This window comes from Pan paniscus, chromosome 1 (assembly GCF_029289425.2).
Source record: "Pan paniscus chromosome 1, NHGRI_mPanPan1-v2.0_pri, whole genome shotgun sequence".
Lineage (NCBI taxonomy): Eukaryota > Metazoa > Chordata > Mammalia > Primates > Hominidae > Pan > Pan paniscus.
In genome coordinates this window covers 107,035,447-107,061,748 of record NC_073249.2, presented here as the reverse complement: position 1 = coordinate 107,061,748, position 26,302 = coordinate 107,035,447, and the positions used below count along the sequence as shown (strand labels likewise).

The following is a 26,302-nucleotide window of genomic DNA, read 5'->3' as shown; positions in this document are numbered from 1 at the left end:
CTTCCATTCTTACTTAAAGTAGAACAAAAGATAGTCTGAAAACAAAATGAGAAGCAAGGGAATTTTCTTTGGGTGTTTATGTTTAGTTGAGTATCTAGTAAACAGGGGGCTTGTGTTCAGTTTGTTGTAATCAAACTTTGTTGTGATATAGTTCTCATTCTCGAGAATGTTTTATTAGGAGAAAAATATTTCATGTGCTTTCCTTTCCTTGTTTGGGCCAGAAATGTGAACGTCTTCTGCTTTACCTCTATTGCCATGAATTAAGTATTGAATTCCAGGAGCCTGTTCCTGCTTCGGTGAGTTGCCTACCTTAGTAGCTCGGTGGGGAAGTCTCATAATACTTAAGAGTATGGGCTCTGGCGGCCGGGCGCGGTGGCTCACGCCTGTAATCCCAGCACTTTGGGAGGCCGAGGCAGGCGGATCACGAGGTCAGGAAATAGAGACCACGGTGAAACCCCGTGTCTACTAAAAATACAAAAAATTAGCCGGGCACGGTGGCGGGCACCTGTAGTCCCAGCTACTCCGGAGGCTGAGGCAGGAGAATGGCATGAACCCGGGAGGCGGAGCTTGCAGTGAGCCGAGATCGCGCCACTGCAATCCAGCCTGGGCGACAGAGCGAGACTCCGTCTCAAAAAAAAAAAAAAAAAAAAAAAAGAGTATGACCTTAGACTAAGTTGTATTACACCTCAGCCTTCTGGAATAAGCTCTTCAACCTCTCTAAGACTCAAGTTTTCTGACACGATTTTTTACCTCATTGGGTTGTTCTGAGGATTATATAAAATAACCTATGTAAAATATTTAGCATAGTCTATAGTCATTGAGTTTTGTAAGGTATAAAGGCTCTAAAATGCTGCAATAAAAGGAAGATTAGAGGTGTTTGGTGCCTAATAAGTGGGGTAAGAATATTCTACACACAATTTATTGCTAGCCATCAGTTGTTGAATAGTACATTATTACATACCAGGCCTGTTAGAGAATATTAAATGGTAGTTGACTTGTTTACTGGGTAGCCTGAGAAATGAATTTTAAATCACAAAAGGTATAGACAGAAGGAAGATGTTTTGTACAAGCAGTAATCATCTGTTTCTGGAAAATTTGTCTCATCTTTAAGTGCAGGGATTTTAAAGTAGAAAATGACTTTCAAATGTTTTCTTTTTATGGACTATTAAAGTAGCTTCTTGGCCGGGCATGGTGGCTCATGCCTGTAATCCCATCATTTTGGGAGGCCTGGCAGGCAGATCACTTGAGTTCAGGAGTTCAAGACCAGCCTGGCCAACATGGTGAAACCCCCTCTCTACTGAAAATATAAAAATTAGCCGGGCGTGGTAGTGCATGCCTGTAATCCCAACTGCTAGGGAGGCTGAGGCAGGATAATTGCCAGGGGATGGAGGTGGCAATGAGCCACAGTTGCGCCACTGCACTCCAGCCTGGGCGACAGAGCAAGACTCCATCTCAAAAATCAATTAGTCAATCAATCAATAAAATAGCTTCTCTAACTTTACTTTTATCCCAAGGGTAGAAATTTTTCGCCAGAGTTGGGGTCAGAATTCCCTAGCGTGAACACTAAATGGTTAATAAAGTTAGTAAATTTTTCTTATGTTCTTAGTCTTACTTCCTCTGTTACTAAGTCAAGACTTCGTGATGTAAATGATATTCCTTGTTATGTTTTCCAAAAGACATCATATTCTAATTGTAACATTAATATATTATGTAAATTTTTTTCTTTAAAAAAAAAAGAAAAACTCCTAAGGAGTCATAAAATTCTGGTAAGTCAAATGTTGCCTCAAGGCTACTGGTTGGTTACCCTTGCTAATTGCTTTCTTTCCAAATCTTATTATTAAAAGTAGGACTTTGGGGACTTGGACTAACCATGAAGATTGGCACATATGCCACATAAGATTTGGTTTTCATGAAGATGTAAAGTACATATGTCTATACTCAAAATTTGCAAGCAGCTGGCTCTATAATAATTTTTTTCCCTAAAATTAATATGCTATGCATTTTCAAATTAAACAGTTTGGCATTTTTGGAGAATTCTTATTTGCCATTATGTGCTTATTTTAGATACCAAACTACTATAAAATTATAAAGAAACCAATGGATTTATCCACCGTGAAAAAGAAGCTTCAGAAAAAACATTCCCAACACTACCAAATCCCAGATGACTTTGTGGCCGATGTCCGTTTGATCTTCAAGAACTGTGAAAGGTTTAATGAAGTATGTTAACTTCCAACCTATAGAGTCTCGATTTGTTAGTTTTTGTTTGTTTCCTTGTTTTATTTTTTCTGCTGACTTTAATTTTATTAAAATTTTTTTTTCTGCTAAAGTCCTGTCAAAAGTAACATCTGATTGTATTAACAGCTCCAGTGAAGAAAATTTATTGTGTATAATTTGGAGTATATACTTAAATATAATAAATTAAGAATATTATCAAATATCCTTTTCTAAATGAGTTGAGGATTGTCATAAGTATGGAAAGTACTGTCAGTAGTTACGTATATTTTGTGGCATATGATTATAAACAGCTTACGTTTTGGGTACTATTAGGAAAGTTATCTGTACCCATGTCCTTGCATTTTATTATTGACAACATGAATGTAGAACCTTAAAATAACAAACTAATCTCTGGTGACCCATCTTGAATAGTAGCCCAGAGTATATAATACTAAGTTTTCTTATTTCAGCAGTGTGACTTTGATTAATTTTGGTTATGTTTTTTGGTTTGGGGAGTTTTTTGTTTTTTTGTTTTTTTGTTTTTGTTTTTTTTGAGGGTAAGTTTGAGTTAGCCATGCCTTGAGAAGAAATGTATTATATACCTGTTTCAGGGAAATTGTTTTTATTAGGGATAAAATCGATTCTATTATTGTTATGGAAGAGTTTCATTGTAGGAGAAGAAAATGGAATTTAATGAGAATCCACAAAATCTTTTAAAAGATTAATACTAAAGTCTCTTTATTGCTGATGTAATTTGGGTGCCATATGATTATTACTAAAATAAATCACATTGGATCCTGTAACGTATTCCTATAGCTGCCTCTGGAAGCATCCAGATGGCATTTTAAAATCAAAAACAAAACAAAATCCTCATAAGGTGAAAATTCTAAGTCACCTTTATAGCAGTATGGCACAGAGTATATTAGTAAAATCTCACTAGTTTGAAGTTATATTTAGTCCCAAATTCTGTCTTATTTTTCAGTGCAGTTAAATTATTTTCAAATAAATATGCTTTCATGAACTATAGTTGATAGGAAGACCCATGTTTCCTGCCTCAGTAATAAATAGTTTATGATTAACATATTGCTATACAGATAGAATTTTTATTAAGTGGTTTGTTGAAAGTTTGTCAGTTTTTTAAAGCAACGTTTCTTATATAATATGCTTCACAAATATTTTTCTCTTGGATAGATTGATGTGTTCAGACCAATTCCTATTCAGATTGACCTTGATAATTCAAAATAAGCCAATTACTGAGGTTTCACAGTAGCTTTAGTAACAGGGCTTTGTAAAGAAAATGGTTCCATGTTCTGTAGAATTTTAGAAAAGCACTTTATCTGGTTATAGCAATTTGTTCTCCCTAGTATGGCTGACTTTTCGTCGCCAATCCTATGCAGTCTCATAACTTTAGAAAGGATTATAATTTCCCTTTTTTTTTTTGACTCTGGTATCCTTTTTAGATGATGAAAGTTGTTCAAGTTTATGCAGACACACAAGAGATTAATTTGAAGGTAAGCTTTTCAGACCATGCAAACTTGGTGAAGGAATATGCATTACCAATAGGTGAATATTCCTATCTTTTGCTTGCAGGCTGATTCAGAAGTAGCTCAGGCAGGGAAAGCAGTTGCATTGTACTTTGAAGATAAACTCACAGAGATCTACTCAGACAGGACCTTCGCACCTTTGCCAGAGTTTGAGCAGGAAGAGGATGATGGTGAGGTAACTGAGGACTCTGATGAAGACTTTATACAGCCCCGCAGAAAACGCCTAAAGTCAGATGAGAGACCAGTACATATAAAGTAAAATGACATGGATTTAAATCAATTGTTTAAAAAAAAAAACGAAAAAAAAAAAAAAAAAACACAAAAAACCCAGAAAACTTTTAAGTGTTGCTGGAATATCCTGCCTACAGTGGGCACCTCCTTGAAGAAGCTGATAGCTTTTACACAGTATTAGATTGAAATAATGGACAGAAACACATTCTTGTCAAGAAAGGGGGAGAGAAGTCTGTCCCTGCAAGTTTCAAAGCAAAAAGCAAAAGTGAAATGATTTGAGGATTTCTGTTCTAATGGGGATGATTCTCTGATTGTTAGAAATGGCAAATGTTGATGATTGTGTGCTATTGATTGGTGCAGGATACTTGGTATACGAGTAAATACTTGAGACTCGTGTCACTTGATAAATTTTCTTTTTGGACTAGGTCGCACAGTTATTAAAACAACTTTTAGCCCTCCCCCTTCACACACATACATATCAGGTTGTTTTCTAGTTAAAAACCCAAGTAGCTCAGATTCTACTTTAATGTCAGTGCAGATTTGCATTGAATCATGCCATTATATTTTTTCTCATTTTTATGCTGTTGGGTCTTAGTTTTTAAATTGATATAAAGAACTCAGCAGTGGTTTTATTTTCTACTCATACTTAGGGTTTAGGAAAGACTACCACTAGTTATCATTTAATCAACTTCAATGGTCTACTGAAACAAAAATGGTAACTTTTCACTAGTGGATTATTTAGAGTTATAGTAGTTGTTTCCAGAAAACACTTCCTCACAATTGTACTTCCCAATCAAATCATGTGATCATACAGTTATTCCCATGAAAGGCAGAATGTTTGTTTAAAATTAATCTAGTTTTCTGTACATTTAAATTTGAGAAGGTGACAACTGGCTCTTTTCCAGTCTTCCTTCATGTCAGTTTTCTGATAGACCACTATTGGCAAACAGTATCTGTCAACTACCAAATGTGTAAAATTTTCTGTATTTCACTTTGTCTTATTTGTAAATAGTGAACTAAAACTTTTGGCAGATCAGCAACATTTGCTGAGCCTGTTTTTTAAGCTAATGTGTATTCTTACTAATGTTCCTATCAAGAATGGATTTGTAATATATGCTGTCTATTTCTAATGTTCACATTCATATTTTGAGGTTCTATCTTATTTTAATAGAGAACAGACTTCTCAAAAAATCTTCAGAAGCAGCTTATTATTGAAATATCGAAATATTGAAATAAACCCGGTGGGGTTAGATTACTCATCTGTCCACCAAGTGGGACATTTGCATGGACTGGGGGCTTAAAGGACTTAGAAGAGACCTGTAAGTAAATCCTGAAAATGAGCCAATCCCCACTTGAATGGTTACTGGAGTAAACCCACCTTTACCACCCCAATTATAGCACCCGAGGCCGATAAACCAACTTGGCTCTGGTTCATTTTTCTTTTCTTCATTTGTGATGCTCAGATTCAAAATGTGTGTTCTACACTGTTACAGGCTTCTCTTTTGTTTGATTAAAGATTTTAGTCCTACTTTTGTATGGACACATTAGAATATTCAGAGACCAAAATGGAAGAATTTGCTGTTAGATATTTTTCAGAAGTCAGCAGATTTGTGGCAAATCATTTATTTGCCTTTTTAAAAATTCATTTAAGCAGTTCAGAGAGTAGACTACTCAGAAAATTATTTCACGTAATTGTCTAAGAGGTCAATATTTTTTAATGCATATTGAATCAAATAAAGTGCTCTAAAGAAATTATTATACAAATTCCTTTGGGTTGTTTTTCTTTTCTTAACAAGGGGTGGGGGTAAACAGGAATATGATTCAGGCTTTCTGGTTGTGTATTTAAAGAGTATTGATTTTATTATTGCTGTTGATTTACTTTCTTCCTGGCTTCCTTTTCACTTTTCTTTCAATTTTTTAAAAATAATTTAAGCCGTTGAAAATATACCAAACTGTTGAAACATTTTACTCAAATTTTAAATTCCTAAAAATGTTTTTTAATAAGAGGGAGAAAATTATTTAAAAATACTTATGCCTATGCCAATTTCCCTCTTTTTTCACAAAATCCATGATTTCAGTTTGTAAGTAGACATATATCTAAGGGCACATTTTTGGAAAGTGAGGAATAGCAGCAGTATAACTTCATTTTGTCAGGCCTTTGAGTTCTAATATTTTGTATTGCTCTTCAAATGGATCCTTTTAAAAAAATTGTAGATAATGAGTCATAAATAGATTCTGCCAAATGAGGGGAGAAACATTTTAAGTAAATATTTTTCAGTATTTGGGGCCTTAAAAAATAATTGTGTTTCCTTAAAATTACATGTTAGATAGAGTTTTTAGGTTTTTTTGGTTTTAATTTAAGATTGGTTAAAGCAATTTAAAAGCTACTTTTTTGTCAACATTTAATAGCCTCCACTTCTGTTAAGATAATTTATACTGCTGAGGAATTACTATTAATAGCTATCAACATACCACCATTAAATTAAGGTATTCACTTTAGATTTTTTATTAAAGCTTTTTTCTTGCACACTGATCTTTGTGTTTCTAAGCTGATTTTTTCAGCTCTAATATACCTATGGTTAAAAAGTATAAAAACTTAAATTGATATTTAGATATATGTTTTCCTATTAGTTTATGTTTTAAAAAGACAAAATTGTATCTGTCAGTCCCTGAAGGCAGTTTGTGTTTATACTCTCTCACATTTGTATTTGTTTTTTAAATGGCAGTATTTTAGAAGATTTGGAGAAAAGTCCACATAATAATGTTTTCTTAAAAGCTTTTAAAGTTTTTGCTGTACATCAATTTACTTCTTCCATCAGAAAACTAAGAACAAAGTGTTGCTCAGTCTGTTCCGCTGACCTAAATTTGTGTTTTCAGCACTTGGCTCAGCCAATTCACTGAGTGAAGGAATTGCTTTATAAGGCAAAGCATGTGAAAGTTCTAAAGTGTGGTTAGATTGTAGGTCGTGCTCTATATGGAAACATCAAACCATTACTACAGAGAAATGATAAGGCATTGGATCCACTATTGAAATTATTGTTTTTGGATCAACAAGTTGGTACTTTCTGACTTCTGTATCTTAACATAAGGGAATTTTAGGTAATGCTAAGTCAGTTGTCTCATTTTTTGTGATAAGTTTTGGAATTTTTAGTTAATTGAAATAATGCTTTTAAATAGAAGTAAAAGGTTTATAAGTGTGCAAATTGTAGATTTATCAATTACCTCAGCAGGTATCCTGCCATGTAATTATTAGTGATTAGTGTTAATAAGATAATAGATTCAGGTCTTCCAACTATGCCCTTGGATTGTGGCCTACTGTATGTTATTAAATGGTCTCTTACTATCCAAAATGGGAGTAGATGCTGTGGCCCCGTCTCCCTTGGCTTTTACGTCCCATACCCACCCCCATTCATGTACAACATGTGAAATATAAAAATCTCATTTCTTGTCAAAATCAGCACTGCTTATTTGCATACTCAGCATCGGATCAGTGAGTAGTTTTATAAAAAATCCACGCACCCAACTCCCTTAGTTAAAACAGATTCTTAATTCATACCATGAATTCTTAATTTCTGTACCATCTATGTTAATGATCTGCTGAAGGTGACTCAAGATTTTCAAGGTGTAATACAGTTTGATCATGTACCGGACCTGGATATTTAATTTTTTTTCCCTCACAGTTAATCTCCTCCTTGATAAAGCAATAACACTGCTTTGAGTCTGTTGCCTAATAGCATGTCAGAATCCTCTCCTGGATGGTGATTTTATAGGAAAGTTTGTATGCATATCACCCAGTCTATCTTTTAAAAATTAAGAAATTTAAATGTATGCTGGAAGTAATGACAATATATTGTGGCATTTTATTTTAAAAATTGGGGAAAGTTGCATATTTTTTTAAAAGTAAGTGTTTGAGTAAAAAAATTGAAGGTACTTTTTTAAGGAAAAAAATTTATATGCCACAGTTTACATAGACATTTCAGATTCAACACGTACTCTTGAATATAATGGTTTCTTTTACTTGGTCAAAATGCATGTATAGCATTTCTTTCATCTTAGTTCCTTGTGTTTGCCTATGTGGTCCTTTATATATTTTTTATTGTATCAAAGAAACAAAACTATCTTCAAAAATAAGTTAATTTGGATATATTTGTCATATCAAACTACAAAGTGTACAAAGTTAAGTTTAGCCCTTTTCTAGAAAGTGATCTTTAAAATTAAAAATGCTCCTCTTTTAAATTCACCAAATTTATGTGTGGGAAGGCACCAAAATGATTTTGTAAGTGCCACTGCAATATTCCCTTTCAAGTGTGGCCTAAATTTCAGTCTTAAGGATGGAATGCATGTCTGCTCCTTGTTCTGAAAAATGTAGACATCTACTACATTTTAAAACACAGTGAAACATATACATAAGCCTATAAAAAAAGATCTGTGCAATTTGAAAGCCTGTTAATTTTTTATGTAGACATACCTACACACGAAAGGGTTAAATTCACAGCCTTACTAGTTCCTTGCTTCCAGTATTTCAATTGGTCTCCTCCCCTCATTATTATTATTACTACTAGTACTATTATTTTTGCACATAGTTAACTGCCCTTCAATATGATTCTTAAAAAGTGCTGTTTCTGTGGTATCGTATTCTCTAAATAATCATATTTAATTTTTTAAAACAAGGTTGCAGTTTCTAATTGTTTCGTTCCTGTGTTTTTGCTGGTGTGTAATAAAAGCAAGTTTTTTCTTTTCATGGTTATTTAATACATTAGCTGCCTGTAAATAATTCTTGTTATAATGCTCTGGAATGTGTTGTAGAAGTTGTATTAGATTAGTTTTAAACCCTTGTTTGAAAGCCACATTGTTTTGGTTATTTCTATTAAATTAGAAAATTGAAAAAGTTTTCAAATGAATTTCTTTTTTTCTTCTTCTGTGAGTTGAAACTTAATCATAGTTTTAAATCATTTTAAAAATTTACACTGTGTGCCAAGCACCAAAGATACAGTAGTGAACAAGAAGATATAGTCGTTGCCTTCACAGACTTTAGACTCTGTGTTAGAGTAATCAATGTTATGATAGGGATTAACAGAATATAATTGTAATGCGTAGGAAAGGATCTAACCCAAACTTTTTTGCCAGGAAAGCAATTTCTTTCACTCATAAAAGGACAGTGGACAAGGAAAAGAGAGAGTGAAAAGAGAATACAACATGTAGAAGACTGAGTGAGAGAGAACATGTATGTATTCCAGGAACTGAAAAGTTAATTAACTGAAAGTTAATCTGAAACAGTGTAAGTTGGAGTGTTAAAATACTACACTCAAAAATTGAGCAGAGTCCTCTTCAAGCAGAGAGTCTTGTAAGTTATATTAAAGGGTTTGGGAATTACGCTGAGGCCAACAAGGAGTCCTTGAAGAATTTTAAGCAAGGTGGGGACTGGAGGGGTGAAATAATCAGATTTGCCTTTTTGAAAGATCATTGTTGCAGTGAAGAATGAGTTCTGCAGAATATTAGAGGTAGAGACCCAATTGTATGCTCTAAGTAATTCAGGTGAGCCCTTAATTAGCTATCTGGCAGTAGAATGGGAGAATAGCAGTCAAACTTGAGAGACTTAGTAAAATGGACCAGTAATTGAAGCCATGGAGTTGCTAGCACCTATTAAAATTAGGAAGAGGAGGAGAAGGGAATAGGTTATGAGTGAAGCAGGGGAGTGAGTTCAGTTTGGGATGTATTGAGTGTGACCTACTAATGGAAAATGAAGGTGCAGGTTTCTATGGTTCTGGTGCTCATGAGAAACCCTTGGGCTGGAGATAGAGCCTGTGAGATCCATCAGTTAGGTATCATATTTGTTTTTATTCATCACTGAATATGTCTAGTGCATGGTGGCCATAAACATCTAAGTTTAGCTACTAGTATAAGTGGTAACTAAAGCAGTATAAGAATATGATACTGTCTAGGAAATTTATAGAATGGGAAGAGCAGAATAGTTACAACAGCAGAGGAAACAATATTTAAGAACTAGGAAAAGAAAACACAAAGGATTCCTGTGGATTAGTCAGGAAAGCCAGGAGAGTGATGATAGAAGATGAAAAAGAGATTTCAAGTTGGGGTGTTGGGGGTGTTGGGGGTGTTGCTGATGTCAAGTGTTGAAGTAAAGATGAAGTGGCCATTGAATTTAACAATATAGAAGTTATAGATGATCTTGATAAAAGCTGTTCCAGTTTGAGCAGCAACAAGTGTACAGTGGGTTAGGTGAATGAGACATAGAAGGAATGATTGAATATAGACTATTTTTTCAAGAAATGGTTTTTAAAAAAATTATACAGAGCTTAAGGCCTTGAATAACCAAGTAAAACATCAGAATGGGAATTCATAATTGTTACCCTTCTAGAAGGATTTTATATAGTGGAAAAAAATACAAGTTCTGCCATTGTCCAGATTTGGGGTTGAACCCTTGTGTTACCAATATTACTTCTCTCAGTTTTACTTGGCTTATTTGTGAAATGAGGATAGTCATATCCAGCTCATGAAATTAATATGGAGATGAATTGAGATCATTTATAGCACAAGGTTGACACACAATAAATTCTCAACAGATATTGTTTCTTTTTTCATATCTTCTGTGCCATGAAAGGGTAGGTTCAAAATGTAATTTCTACCTAAGAAAAGGCTTTCATACTGGAACTCAAGTCTTTCAGGTCTATCCTCAGCCCTAAATATTAATGTAATCCTATATTAATTGATCCTTAGACTGCAAAACTCAACAACCACCCATATTAGGCTCCGGACTTTTAGGGAACAATAAATGTAAACATGAATTAGTAGGATAGAACATCTTATGGAAGATTTTGTCTCAAGCATCCCCTTTTCTTATTACCTTACCTCAGTTGGTGGTAAATGTATCAGCAGTCTTTCATTTGTGAACATGTTACCGTTAGTGATCTGGAAAGGCAATAGTACATAGGGGCATGCATTTCTGGCAGTATGACAGACTGCATGCCCTGAAGAACCCTCCTGATGGTACAAAATACCTGAAATGCTGGGTGAGATTTCTTTAAAAAGCGAAAATCTTTAAACTCATCGTAGAGCTAACAAGGAAGATACTCTAAAGCTCCACTTCACCACCTGTGTAGTGTTTTTGCCAAGAACATTTGACCTGAATCTAATCACGTGGAATAATTAAACAAAATCGGAATGTAGGACATTTACAGGACCACTGGTTTGGATTCTTAAAAAGTACAAAACAAGTGGGGAGGCTGTTCTATATAAAAATGCAATATAATCAATATGCAATGAAATACAGTATAATCAAATGTACTACATGAACTTTGATTTCATTTTGAATTAAACCCAGCCATTAAACATATTTTAGGAACATTTCAGAAAATTCGTATATGAATTCTTACATGGAATAGTTTTCTTAGGTGTGACAGTGGTTTTGTGCCTGAATAGAAGAATGTCCCTTTTCTTCAGAGATGTATGCTGGAATAATGAGAGCTGAAGTGTCATTCTTTTTGCTGTTTTCCAGTAGGCAAAACTGTTGTGGGTGTATAAAGCATATGTGAGATAGTGCAAATGTAGCAGAATAACAGCCGGTGAATCTTAATGTAAGGTAGATAACTGTATTTTGATGTTGTTTCAACATCTTGGTAGATGAGAAATTTAAAAATAAAAGGCTTAGTGTGGAATTGAACAAAAAAGCATGAATCCAGAGAAATAACAATATTAAAGGGGACATTTTCCCTGACAGTTATCCCAGTCTTTTTGTTTGTGACGACTTTGGAATGGGCTAAGCTCCAGAAGAGAAACAAAGCCTAGTGGCCAACATTAATATGAACTCAGAGTGAGACAGTCTTCCAAAACCTGGAACCTCAAAAGATGATACACTCAGTGAAAGAATGCACCAGAATATGCTACCTCAGAGTGGAAAGTAAGAAAACTGGATTGAGAGAAGGAAAAAAACACCTGATAATTTGTATCTACAAGCTGACAAATCAATTTAGAGCCAAACTCATACTACCAATGTGGTTAGAAAAATTAAGCTAAGAACTTTAGGAGGCCAACATGAGAGGATTGCTTGAGCCTAGGAGTTGGGTACTAGCCTGGGCAACATAGACCATGTCTGTACAAAAAAATTTTTTAAATTAAGCCAGGCATGCCATTTTTAACAAAAATATTAGGTGCATACCTGTAGCCCCAGCTACTTGAGATGCTGAGGTGGGAGGATTGCTTGAGCCTGGCAAGTCAATGCTGCAGTGAGCAATGATCACACCATTGCACTCCAGCCTGGGCAACAGAGCAAGACCCTGTCTCAAAAAAAAAAAAAAATGCTAAGAAGTTAAAGTGGTCAGGTTTGAAGTATTCTGGGCACTTAACAAAAACAAATGTTAGTACACTCTTGAAACATTTTAAACAATCTCAAAAAACGTCCATAGGTAGTATTCTGATAATTTTGGACTCATACTCAAATTCACAAAGTTTTGAAAAGTCATTGTGAATACATTAAGAGAAATAACAGAATCTGACCTGCAAAGACTGCAGATTTTGGAATTACTGGATTAGAGTATTCAAAGACACACAAAATTTTTTTTAACATCTCTAAAATTCGGATGACAGTGCAGCATTAAATTGGCACAAAACGATGTGTTTTTCAGTACTTGATGGCTTAGATTTATTGAAACACAGTATGTGTAAGGAATGAAAGAATATCCAAAGATTGAGAAGGAACAAGACAAAAAATGGTGGGGGGTGGAGGATAAGCAAGAGCATATGACAAGAAAAATAAGATTTGGAAACAGTGAAACATCTAGACATGAAAAGCAAAACAGATAAAATGAACCAGAAGACCAAGATGAGGAAATTATGTAGAATGTATGAAAACTCAACACCAGGGACATTTTGAAAGGTCAATGAACATCTAATAGACTACCAGAAAGAGATGATAGAATGGTTTGGGATGATATTTGAGGGTATTTTAGCTGAGAAATTTTCCAATTTGATGAAAGTCATCCTTGCATTTGAGGAATCAAGAAAATAAATCAATCTGTAGACCCATTGAGCTAATTTGTAGATGACAGACAACGTGGGAAACCAGAGTGGTGAAACTCTTGATAAGCAAACCACTAAAAATAGTCTCTAAAATTAGAGCAAGAGAAAGAAAGCATTATCTACAAAGTAACAGCAGTTAGTGTGACAGCTACTTGATAACAATGAAAAACAGAGGAGAGTGGTATATTTTATGTGCTGAGAAGTGTCAATCTAGAATTCTGTAGCAAACAAAACTATCAGGAAAATGGGCCAAAGACATTTTGGATAAAAAGAGTTTACTACCAACATGTCCTCATTAAATGAACTTAGGAAAGTTTATTCCAGGAATCAGAATTAAGATCAGAAAGAACATGTAAGATGTAAGAAGAGATGGTGAGCAAAGAAAGTGGTAAATGAGGCCAGGCACAGTGGCTCACACCTGTAATTCCAGCACTTTGGGAGGCCAAGGCGGGCGGATCAACTGAGGTCAGGAGTTCGAGGCCAGCCTGGCCAAGATGGCGAAACCTCATCTCTACTAAAAGTACAAAATTTAGCCAGGCGTAGTGGTGCTTGCTTGTAATCCTGGCTACTTGGGAGGCTAAAGCAGGAGAATCGCTTGAACCCAGGAGGCAGAAGTTGCAGTGAGCCGAAATTGCGCCACTGCACTCCAGAGCCTGGGCAACAAGAGCAAAACTCCATCTCAAAAAATATATATATATATATTTATGGTAAATGAGGGTAAATTAATAATGAGGCTGGGTGTGGCAACTCATGCCTGTAATCCCATCACTTTGGTATTGTCGAGGTGGGAGGATCAGTTGAGGCTAGGAGTTCAAGACCAGTCTGGGCAACATAGTGAGATCCCATCTCTAAAAAACAAAAATGTAAAAATGACGATACTGATTTTTATGCGTTAAAAGAAAACTGGGCCGGGCACAGTGGCTCATGCCTGTAATCCCAGCACTTTGAGAGGCTGAGGCGGGCGGATCACTTGAGGTCAGGAGTTCAACACCAGCCTAGTCAACATGGTGAATCCCCGTGTCTACTAAAAATACAAAAATTAACCGGGTGTAGTGGTGGGTGCCTGTAGTCCCAGCTACTCGGGAGGTTGAGGCAGGAGAATTGCTTGAAAACTCAGGAGGCAGAGGTTGCAGTGAGCTGAGATGGCGCCACTGCACTCCAGCCTGGGCAACAGAGCCAGACTGTCAAAAAAAAAAAAAAAGAAAACTGAATGACTGGCGTGATAGTGTGAAGAGCTGTGCTTACCCCCTCCTCAGGGAAACTGGTGATAATTATTTTCACCAGTTATTTATGTAAAACAAAATATATGTAAAATAAAATATAACCATGTAAAATAAAGCTATTTATTTATGTAAAGCCTCTGTAAATGATCCTGTGAGCAAACAGCAGATGAGAAAAACAGCTATTCAAGGAAATGTGAAAATTGTGTAGGAAATGGGAGTTTGTGATATTAAACCTAGACTGCTTCCTTGCTTCCTCTATGCTTATTAATGTGGAGACTCCAGACTGCTGCAGCCAAGAACACAGGGCTCCCTTTTCCTCACCTCCCAGTTGGAGAACCCTCTTCTTGGGAAAAGCAGGATGTTAACAATTCTTGGTCTGCCCCCAGCTGCTTTTGCTGAGGTTAAAACCCAGGGGAGTGCAGTTGAACATTATGGGTTCACATCTTCCACTCAGCTCCCACTTTGCCACCAGAGGCTTTACGTTGGGTGTGGCATGTTTAGAATACTGGGACACAGATGATCTTTCCCCTGGCTCATGAGGTGATAGTTCTGTGCCAGAAGAGTTAAGCTGAGAAGGCTTCAGGCTGCTGCCCAACCCCCTCCACTAAGCACTCAGTTTCTAGGGTGGAGATAGAGTTGGTGGTGTGTCACACAGAAGCTTGCCATTGTTACAGTTCCAATGCCCTGGTTTAGAGATTTTGCCTGGGAACTGAACCAGATGAAATAACTAACCCCTAATGTCTTCCAAAACAAAGGGACTTCATTTGTAACACAGCACAGATAATTTCAAATCTCAGGGCATACCACTAGAGGTTGTGGTAAAAAGCAACTGAAGAGATTCAACATCTGTATAAACTGTAGACCAGCTAGTTTGCAGGAGAACCAGGGAATAAGACAGCTCACAGGACCTCTCCTGGGATTAGAACAAGTGTGAAACCTTTTCTTCAAAGGAGTCACAATATGATAGAATTAGCTTGTAGAGCAATTTATGACTCAGAACATTGTTGAAAACAGTAGAGCTGGCAGTTATTGGAGATCAACAGCTAGACATGGCCGTGAATAGAGTAAGCTGGGCCTAGAAAAAAACACTGTCATCCCAAGGAGACTGGGCATACCCAGTCATGACAACCTGAGGAGCAACAACAGAGGCTTAATACTGGTGGATGGGAGGGGCTACACTAAAATAGCCAGTCACTAAGCAGTGACAAACCCCAGGGATATGAGAAGGGAACGACTGGTATCCAGAGTTGCTACAACATATTTAAAATATCCAGTCTGTAACAAATACAAAAGCATGCAAAGACAGGAAAGTACAACTTATACACTAGAAATAAAGCAAGGAACAAAACAGTGACTATGAGGCCAGGTGTGGGGCCCATGCCTGTAATCCCAGCACTTTGGGAAGCCAAGGTGGGTGGATCCCTTGAGGATAGGAGTTTGAGACCAGCCTGGCCAACATGGGGAAACCCCATTTCTACTAAAAATACAAAAATTAGCGTGGTGGTGCACACCTGTAGTCTCAGCTACTTGAGAGGCTGAGGCAGAGAGTCACTTGAATCTCTGGTGGTTGCAATCTAGGGGTTGCAACGAGCCAAGTTCACACAACTGCACTCCAACCTGGGCAACAGAGCGAGACTCTCAAAAAAAAAAAAAATTGAGAGTGACAGGATGTCAAGTTATGAGAAAAAACTTGAAAGTTGCCATTAAAAACATTTCCAGAATTAAAGGAAACAATAATTGAAGAAGTAAAGGAAGGTGCAATGACATTATATCAAATATCAAAGAGATACCGAACTAAGTAGAAATTCTGGAGTTGAACAGTAACTGCAATAAAAAATTCATTACAGAAGCTCAGTAGTAGAATTGGCAGAAGAAATAGTAAATGAACTTGAAGAAAGATTGATAGAGATTAGAGGAAAAAGAATTTTTTAAAAGTGAACATGGCCTCAGAGAAATATGTGTGACCTTTAAGGACACCAACATACACATCATAGGAGTTTCAGTAGAAGAGGAGAGAGAAGGGAGCTGAAAATACATTCAAAGAAATGACAGCTAAAAATTTTCCCAAATTTTTTGTAAAACAATAACTTACATATTCAGGAACCTATATGAATTCCAAGTAGCATAAACACAAAGAGTTTAAAAAACAGACATGTCCTAACAAAAACAAAAAAGCTAAAAGACAGGAGAAAAGCTTGAAAGTAGCAAGAGAAAAGCAACTTGTTACTCTCAAGGAAATATCAACAGCTGACCATTTTAGGAGAAACAACAAAGCCAGAAAGTAGCAGATCACTTTCAAAATGCTCAAAATAAAAAAAAAAAAGTCAACCAATAATTCTATATCCAGCAAACTACTTTCAAAACTGAAGGTGAAACACAGACTTTCTCAGATAAAAAGAGAATTTGTTGCTGGGAGACTTGCCTTGCAAGAAATACTAAAAGAGGACTCCAGGTTGAAAGCAAGGGACTCCAGATAGTAATTTGAATACATACCAGTAAAGGTAATTGTGTAATTATATAGGACAGTACAAATGAATATCTCCTCTTGATTTTAAGAAGAAACAAATTATATAAACACTATATATAATAGTGGCCCTATAAATATGAAATATTTCCTATAAATATGAAAATGTAATGTTTATGAAATTTTCTGATAATGGTACAAAGGAAATGAGCAGGAAAGAGCAAAGGTGTACGGAGCTAGAGAAACTGCAGTTGGTAAAGTAATAATAGCAATGTGTTGTTGAGTTTGTAATGTTAATATGTATAACTATCACAAAAAGGAGAAAATGAAAATAGAGATATATAAGAGCAATGTTTGCATGTAATTAGCCTAGTTCTGAAAGATGCATATGGTAAAGCCTAGATTGACTTAAAAATTCAGGACTGTGCAGTGGCTGAGATTATATGCCTGTAACCTCAGCACTTTGAGAGGCTGAGATGAGAGGATCACTTGAGGCCCAGAGTTCACAACCAGCCTGGGCAACATAGTGAGAACTTGTCTCTACAAAAATGTTAAAATTAGCCAGATGTGGTGGTGAGTGCTTGTAGTCCCAGCTACTTGAGAGGCTGAGGCAGGAGGATCACCTGAGCCTGTGAGTTAGAGGTTACAGTGAGCTATAATTATGCCACTGCACTCTAGCCTGGGCAAGAGAGTAAGACCCTCTCTCTCTCAAAAAAAAAAAAAAAAAATCAACAAAGTTTCTCTTGTAATGAGAAACTATTAAAGAAATGAAAATACGACCAGGTGCGGTGGCTCACGTCTGTAATTCCAGCACTTTGGGAGGCCAAGATGGGCAGATCACTAGGTCAGGAGTTCAAGACCAGCCTGGCCAATATGGTGACACCCCCTCTGTACTAAAATTACAAAAATTAGCCAGGCGTGGTGGCACGCACCTGTAGTCCTAGCTACTTGGGAGGCTGAGGCAGAAGAATCACTTGAACCCAGGAGGCAGAGGTTGTCAGCCGAGATCGCGCCATTGCACTCCAGCCTGGGCGGCAGAGTGAGACTCTATCTCAAAAAATAAAAAAAAATAAAAGAAATGAAAATACTACATTAGAAAATAGTCACAAAAAAAACTTGGTAAGACATGGAAAACAAAAAAGCACATAAATCCAACAAATCAGTAATGTTAAATATGAATAGGTTGAACAATCCAATCAAAAGACTGACTGAATTTTCTGAAAACTTTTTTTAAAAATTTTTTATTTCCATAGGTTATCAGGGAACAGGTGGTATTTGGTAACATGAGTAAGTCCTTTAGTGGTGATTTGTGAGATTTTGGTGCACCCATCACCAAGCAGTATACACTGAACCCAATTTGTAGTCTTTTATCTCTCACCGCCCTCCCACCCTTTCCCCTAAGCCCCCAAAGTTCATTGTATTGTTCTTATGCCTTTGCATCCTCATAGCTTAGCTCCCACTTATGAGTGAGAATATACGATGTTTGGTTTTCCATTCTGAATTATTTCACTTAGATAATAGTTTCCAGTTCCATTCAGGTTGCTGCTGCAAATGCCATTAATTCATACCTTTTTATGGCTGAGTAGTATTCCATTATATGTATATCACAATTTCTTTAACCACTTGTTGATTGATGGGAATTTGGGCTGGTTCTGTATTTTGCTGTTGAGAATTGTGCTGCTGTAAACATGCATCTGCAACTATCTTTACATATAATGACTTCTTTTCCTTTGGGTAGATACCCAGTAGTGGGATTGCTGGATCAAATGGTAGTTCTACTTTTAGTTCTTTAAGGAATCTCCACACTGTTTTCCATAATGGTTGTATTAGTTTACATTCCCACCAGCAGTGTAGAAATGTTCCCTTTTCACTGCATCCATGCCAACATCTATTATTTTTTGTTTTGATTGTAGCCATTCTTGCAGGAGTAAGGTGGTATCGCATTGTGGTTTTGATTTGCATTTCCCTGATCATTAGTGATGTTGAAAACCTGATCCAACTGTATGCTATGTACAAGAGACACAGTTTAGATTCAAAATAGAAACAGATTGATGAAAGTAAAAGGATAGAATAAAATATGCAAATAGCACCTATAGAAAATTAGAGTGGATATACTTTAAGAGAAAATGGATTTTAGAACAAAAAATTATATGAAGGGACATTTTATAAGATTAATCCCTCAGAGAGATATAATAATTATAAATATATGCACCTAATAATGGAGCACCAAAATACATGACACAAACACTGACAGAAACAGAGAAATTGACACTTCAATAATAATTGCTGGAGACTTCAGTACCCCACTTTCAATAATGGATAGAACTACCGGACAGAAGATCAGTAAGGAAACAGAAGACTTGAACCACACAATAAACCAACTACCTAACAGACATCTGTGGAATACTGTCAACAAACAAGAGGATATACATTCTTTTCAAGTGCTAATGAAACATTCTCTAGGATAGGTTTATATGTTAATCTGTGAAACCTCAATAAGTTTTAAAAGATAGAAATGATACGGCTGGGCGCGGTGGCTCACGCCTGTAATCCCAGCACTTTGGGAGGCCGAGGTGGGCAGATCACGAGGTCAGGAGATCGAGACCATCCTGGCTAACACAGTGAAACCCCGTCTCTACTAAAAATACAAAAAAATTAGCCGGGCGTGGTGGCGGGCGCCTGTAGTCCCAGCTACTCCGGAGGCTGAGGCAGGAGAATGGCGTGAACCCGGGAGGAGGAGCTTGCAGTGAGCCAAGATTGCGCCACTGCACATCCAGCCTGGGCGACAGAAGGAGACTGCGACTCAAAAAAAAAAAAAGAAATGATACAAAGTATGTACTCCAGCACAATGGAATGAAATGAGAAATCAATAGCAGGAAGAAGTTTGGGAAACTTGGAAATACGTGGATTATTAAACAAAATGCTCCTAAGTTATGGGTCAGAGAATAAATGAAGGAAAATCAGAAAATACTTTGAGATGAATGAAAATGAAGACACAACGTAACAGAACTTCAGCTAAAGCCCAGCTTACAGAGAAATTTATAGCCGTAAATACCTATGTTAGGAAAGAGTTAAAATAACTTAACATTCCATCTGAAGATAATGGAAAAAGAAGAGCAAATTAAACCTAAAGCAAGCAGAAGGAAGGAAATCTAAATCAGAGCTGAAGTTAATGAAATAGAAAATAGAGAAAACCAAAGCTGGTTCTTTGAAAAGATCAACAAATGTGACAAACGTTTAGCTAGGCTGACCAAGAAAAAGAAGACTCAAATTACTATAATCAGAAATGATTAAGACATTACAGAAATGAAAGTATGAGAATAAAATGAACAATTGTATGACACTGTATTAGATAACCTAGATGACATGTATAAATTCTTAGAAACACATAAACTACTGAAAGTGACTTGAGGAAACAGACAATCTGAATGGACTTAAAACAAGTAAAGAAGATAAAACAGGCTGGGCGCAATGGCTCATGCCTGTAATCCCAGCACTTTGAGAGGTAGAGGCAGGCAGATCACTTGAGGACAAGAGTTCAAGACCAGCCTGGGCAACATGGTGAGACCCCCCATCTCTACTAAAAATACAAAAAGCCAGGTGTGGTGGCACGTTCCCATAATCCCAGCTGCTGAGTGGCTGAGGTGTGAGAATCGCTTGAACCTGGGAGGCAGAGGTTGCAGTGAGCCAAGATTGCACCACTGCACTCCAACTTGAGTGACAGAGCAAGACTCTATCTCAAAAAAAGAAGAAGATGTCAAACTATGTTTTTGCAGACATGGTCTTATATCTAGAAAATCCCAAAGAATCCACTAAAAACTATTAGAACTAATAAATGAGTTTGAGATTGCAGGATACAAGATCAATATACAAAAATCAATTGTATTTCTACACACTTGCAATAAACCAACTGAAAATGGAATTAGGAAAATAATTTCATTTACAATACCATCAAAAAGATTAGGATAGAAATAGTTTAACAAAACAGGTATAAAATTTGTACTCTGAAAACTACAGAGCATTACTGAAAAAAGAAAATCTAAATATTTGGAAAAATATCTGGTGTTCATGGATCAATACTCAAACTGATATACAGATTCAGTATAATCCCTATCCAAATCCCAACTGACTTTGTAGAAGTCAGTTTGTAGGGTCCCGCACTGTCACCTAGGCTGGAGTGCAGTGCTGTGAACATGGCTCACTGCAGCCCTGAACTGCTGTAGTTGGAACTACAGGCATGCACCACCACACCTGGCTAAATTTAAAAAAAAATTTTTTTTTATAGAAATGAGGTCCCCCTGTGTTGTCCAGGCTAGTCTCAAACTCCTGAGCTCAAACAGTCCTCCCACCTCGGCCTCCCAAAGTGCTGGGATTACCTCACCCAGCCTAACTATCCACTTTAAATAGATACATTTTATATTTTATAAATTATATCTTATAAAGTTGATTTTAAAATAATATTTATTTTATCTCCCTAACTTGGTCCATTACAGAGGGCTAGAAACTACAAGCAAGCTATTACCAATTCTTAGGTTATAATATGGTCTTGTGACTGAAACACCGGTCAGTTGCTAGCTGCACAAAGTTCAATTAACAAGAGTAAGTTCTAGTATAATGAAAGTGATTTATTCCAAAGCTATCTTTACTTTTGGAGCAGAAAGCAGACACTTGTAAAAGGCAGAGGAGGAAGTGAGCAAGGTGGGTGTCTGTTAGCTAGCTTGGTGTCTTATCTTCTGAGCAGTTGGGTTGACATCTGTGGGCAGAGATAAGTTGTAACTAGGTAGTGAGAGAGTAGTGGGTGTATGCTTTTGACTGTTACCTCTCCAGATAACCTCCTGATGAGTGGGAGTTCCACAGAGGGCATGCTTTGGTTTGTAAATTGACTGTTAACTCTTGAGAGTTCTGTCTTGGAGCACATAGTTGAACTTGCCATGTAGAGAGTATCTGGTGAATGGGGAGGTAAATGGTAAAAGGCTTTATTTGTATTTCTTTTTTTATTTTTATTTTTTGGAGATGGAGTTTCACTCTTGTCGCCCAGGCTGGAGTGCAATGGCATGATCTCAACTCACTGCAACCTCCGCCACCCAGGTTCAAGTGATTCTCCTGCCTCAGCCTCCCAAGTAGCTGGGATTACAGGCACCCACCACCAAGCCTGGCTAATTTTAATTTTTATATTTTTAGTAAAGATGGGGTTTCACTACATTGGCCAGGCTGGTTTTGAACTCCTGACCTCAGGTGATCCACCTGCCTTGGCCTCCCAAAGTGCAGGCATTATAGATGTAAGCCACCATGCCAAGCCTTTTTTTTTGTTTTTTTTTTTGACACAGGGTCTCTCTATCACCCATTCTGGAGCATGGTGGTATGATCACAGCTCACTGTGACCTTGACTTCCCAGACTCAGTAATACTCCCACCTCAGCCTCTTGAGTAGCTGGGACCACAGGCTTGCGCAACCTTGTGTTGCTATTTTTTTTTTAATTTTTTATACGGAAAGGGTCTCATTATGTTGCCCAGGAGACCATCCTGGGCAACATAATGAGACCCTTTCCCTACGAAAAATAAAAAGTTGCTCCTTCTGCCTTGGCCTCCCGAAGTGTTGTGATTACAGCTGTGAGCCACTGTGCCCAGCTCTATATTTGCATTTCTAAAGGGCTAAGTAGGAAGTGGAGAACCAGATTAAAAAAGGATAAGAAAAGATAAGAACACATAAAAAAATAATTAAACTATATCTTAGAAAAATGGGACTACTCAGTTACGAATCTCCACTGCCAAGTTCAATTCCATTTTTATGGGATTTGGACACCATATTCATTCTGGCTACTTCCTGCTAAAATGGGGCATAGTCATTGGGAATCAGAACGGAAGAGGTCTACTTGGAGTTGGAAATATTCACGAGTACCCAGACTTACAGATTATGTTGGAGCAATATGGTGCAAGGTCTCCAGAGTCCCTGGGAAAGCGTGTCTTGCATTCCCACACAGAGGGTGCAATAGCAGTAAACACCGCAAGAGAGGGATATGCCTATCCCTGCAATTAAGGCCAGTGTTACAAGCAGCTTTTGCCACCAGGATGGTCCTGACCCAGATTTGGATAGTAACCACTGGTCTAGGGACAATGTGGGGTCAGATATAGCTTTGATTTGTTGGTGCACATCTTGCAGGGCTATCTGAGACATTTCCCAAATTATGTGGGATGTATACACAGCAGTTGGTCTTAATTATCATGCAGGGTCCCCACTGCCAATTGTAACCAGATATGATGACAGGTTAGCTAAATATGTATTTAGCAGGCTACAGAAAGTATGAGTACCCATGAAGGTAGTCCCAAGCCATGTCTAGTTCTTGAGAATGGACCAGTTTAGGTGAATAGCTGTGCCTCATCCAGGAGGTGGCATTGCAGATAGGCTAGGCCTCTGCATGTAATGAAGGCAAACAGATTTTTAATAAGAGGCATTCCTATGGAAACAGAAGAAAAACAAATCTTAACGTTGGAAACAATCTATCCAGATGTTAGACTAAAAGCGTCTTTAAGTTATAGAGGAGACAGTGGCAGTCTGACATGTCTTACTGTACTACAAGGAATAATGAATAATGTAGTAGTAATTTCATTGAGTCCATATTAGAAAAATGGAAGAAAAAATTGAAAGCATTAACTTGGGACTTGTAGCCTGGAAAGAATTCAGGATTTAGTCCAAATTTCAAAAAGATAATAAAAACTCAAAAACAATGGACAAGACTGGAATCTAACAGGAGAGGTACTATGATCTTTTTCTGACACAATTTTTCTCCAGTGTCCATGTTTACTAAAGATAAGTCGTAGTAGGACAAATGTATGTGCAAAATTAAGTTTTAGTCTTGTTATACTTGGTCTGAGTATTTGCATAAAGTGCAGCAAGAACAATTATTTGCCATATAGGCTGTTTTTAAAATTAAAATTTACTTTGCTGGAACTTTGATCCATAAGGAATTTTAGATTAGATTTTTTTTTAAGCCTTAAGCTCAGCCACATATTTATCTGTGCCCGGAAATACTTCTATGGATTTGAGTGAAGTCCTATCCTCTTGAGGTGCCAAAATAGCTTTGAGTCCCTGGGCCTGTCAGAAAATGACATTTGTTACTTACCACAGATCAGGAAACCCTGTATAGAGACTATGTAGACAAGGTGTGAAGCCAGTTTTCCCAAGGGGCTTTTTATTGGCTGTATAAGTCAACTTTGATTCCTTAGTCTGTTTCCATCTGAAAGTATGCCATTCCAGTCAGAGCCTTGGTAAAATAACCAGTTTCTCCAATGGTGTCCTGTCACAAAAGAAAACAGATTCTTATTGAACTTATGCAAATAAGTGTACTCCCATAAATTAAGTATACTTACAAATAGTTTTCAAATTCTGGGGAAATCAGGTAGAGAGAAAGAAATACACTCCAATTTCTAAGAGTTTACTTTATCCAACTGTTAAAAGCTGCACATAGCTTCAAAGAAGGGTTTTCTCAACTCTGAAAAACAAAATAAAAAGAATAATCAAATGCTTTAAACAAAAAGTAGTAAAAGATTACTTCAATCTTTTGTTATTTCATTCCATGCAATTAACTCCTGTGCTGCTCAATATGGAATCAGCAATCCTCATGAATATATCAGCTTTCCATGAGAGTCCTGGAAGCTTTTCTCTCTATTCAGTCCAATGGCACAATCTCTAAAGTTATCAGAAACCTATATTTAAGAGTACTCCTCAGAGTTCTATAGCTGATTATAAACTGCCCTATGAAAGGATCAAAGTAAAACAACCATTGTGGATGACAAAAGTCTTAGAATGGCCATGGTTAAAGACATAACTGACTAGAAATTTTGGTTACTTTTATGGCATACAACAATTTTACATAATAATCACTACTGATAACATTAAGATATATCAGGATCATAAGAATCTCATGCAAGTTTGGAACACATACTGATAAAACATTTATATAAATGTAATCTAAAGAAGGTTAAACACCATTTCATATTTCACAGTGCTTTCTGTATGATTTTAATATGCCAAATCAAATATGCCTCTTTCGGACTTTAGGGTACCGAATATCTAAAAGGAATAACCAGAGCAAAAAAAAGGCTTAATTTAGAAATTAACTTCGGAAAGTTTGTCAAATATCAAATGTTTAAACACTTGAGATTACAAAATAGAATTCCAGGTCATTATAAGAAAAAGGGAAAAATCTCTGCTCATTGATAGAGGGTAGACTCAGCTTTCCAAAAAACCCGATAAAGACAGCATGAGGCCAACTAAATCTGTCTCTATTCTCTTCCCTTTTTTTCTTCTGTCACTTGTTCAAAAGGCAAACAAAAAGCTTTTGTTATCTTTTAATATTACATGAAAATTCTGTTCAAAACAGAAAGCTGGCCAGGTGCAGTGGCTCACACCTGTAATCCCAGCACTTTGGGTGGTGGAAGAGGGAAGATCACTTGAGGCCAGGAGTTCAAGACCAGCCTGGCCAATATGGCAAAACCTCATGTGAACTCCAAATACCTGAGACAGGTCTTAGTTAATTTAGAAAGTTTATTTTGCCAAGGTTGGGGATGCGCACCCGTGACACAGCCTGAGGGTCCTGATGACAGGTGCCCAAGGTGGTCAGGGAACAGGCTGGTTTTATACATTTTAGGAATACGTGAGACATCAATCAATATATGTAGGATGTACATTGGTTCCATCCAGAAAGGTGGGACAACTCAAGCAGGGAGGAGTCTTCCAGGTCACAGATAGGTAAGAGACAAATGGTTGCATTCTTTTGAGTTTCTGATTAGCCTTTCCGAAGGAGGCAATCAGATATGCATTCATCTCAATGAGCAGATGGATGGCTTTGAATATTAAACAAAATGGAAGGCAGGTTTGCACTAAGCAGTTCCCAGCTTGACTTTTCCCTTCAGCTTAGTGATTTGGGGGCCCCAAAATTTATTTTCCTTTCACATCTCCCCCCTTTAAAAAAATCTTTTGGAGAAAGCATTTTATAAGAAAATGAGCCTCTGGTCTCAGGTTTTTTCTGGTCTCTCATGGCTAGGATGGTTTATTCTTAGAGTTATTAGGAAAGCTCATTTTTAGCAGGTTGAGAAGTCTCATGTCCTATGAAGAGAAAATAAGGGGAGGAAGGGAGAAAGACAACAACAAACAAAAGAACAATCCTGGAAAATCAATATAGGCCACATTACTCTGAAGTCCATACATCATTAGGCAGTTATGAAAGTGGCTTATATATGCAAATAGATGGCTGTTATTTTCTACTTAAGTTTAAGTTGTCTAGATTCAGTTCACAGGGATTTAAGAAAACATAGCCTAGTTTTCAGAGATTTAAAATTGGGAAAAATGGGGGGTGAAGGAAAAGAAAGGAGAAAAAAATTGAAAACATTGTTTTGGAGACTTGCAGCCAGGAAAAATTAGAATTCAGACCATACTGTAGAAAATAATAAAAATTGAAAAACATTAGGCAAGACTAGAATCTAACAGCAGGTGTACTATACTTTTTGAAACATAATTTTTCTCTCTCTAGTTTCCCATTTTTACTAAAGAGAAATCATGGTAGGACCACTTTGCTTTATTATACTTGGCCAGAT

The 26,302-nt window shown here is 36.8% G+C and overlaps 1 protein-coding gene across 2 annotated transcripts in view; it reads left to right on the top strand.

Moving 5' to 3' along the window:
- Nucleotides 1–8,880, top strand: part of TRIM33 (tripartite motif containing 33) — a 120,778-nt gene extending 111,898 nt beyond the window's left edge. Inside the window, exons 17-20 of one of the 2 annotated variants that reach the window (XM_034930136.4) lie at nucleotides 222–296; nucleotides 2,065–2,217; nucleotides 3,675–3,725; nucleotides 3,805–8,880. In XM_034930136.4, the coding sequence (XP_034786027.1) occupies nucleotides 222–296; nucleotides 2,065–2,217; nucleotides 3,675–3,725; nucleotides 3,805–4,017 (492 nt within the window). In that variant the 3' untranslated portion in view covers nucleotides 4,018–8,880. The remainder of the gene's footprint in view (nucleotides 1–221; nucleotides 297–2,064; nucleotides 2,218–3,674; nucleotides 3,726–3,804) is intronic. The other variant, XM_034930140.4, reaches the window with a different exon arrangement.
- Nucleotides 8,881–26,302: the final 17,422 nt, after the last annotated feature.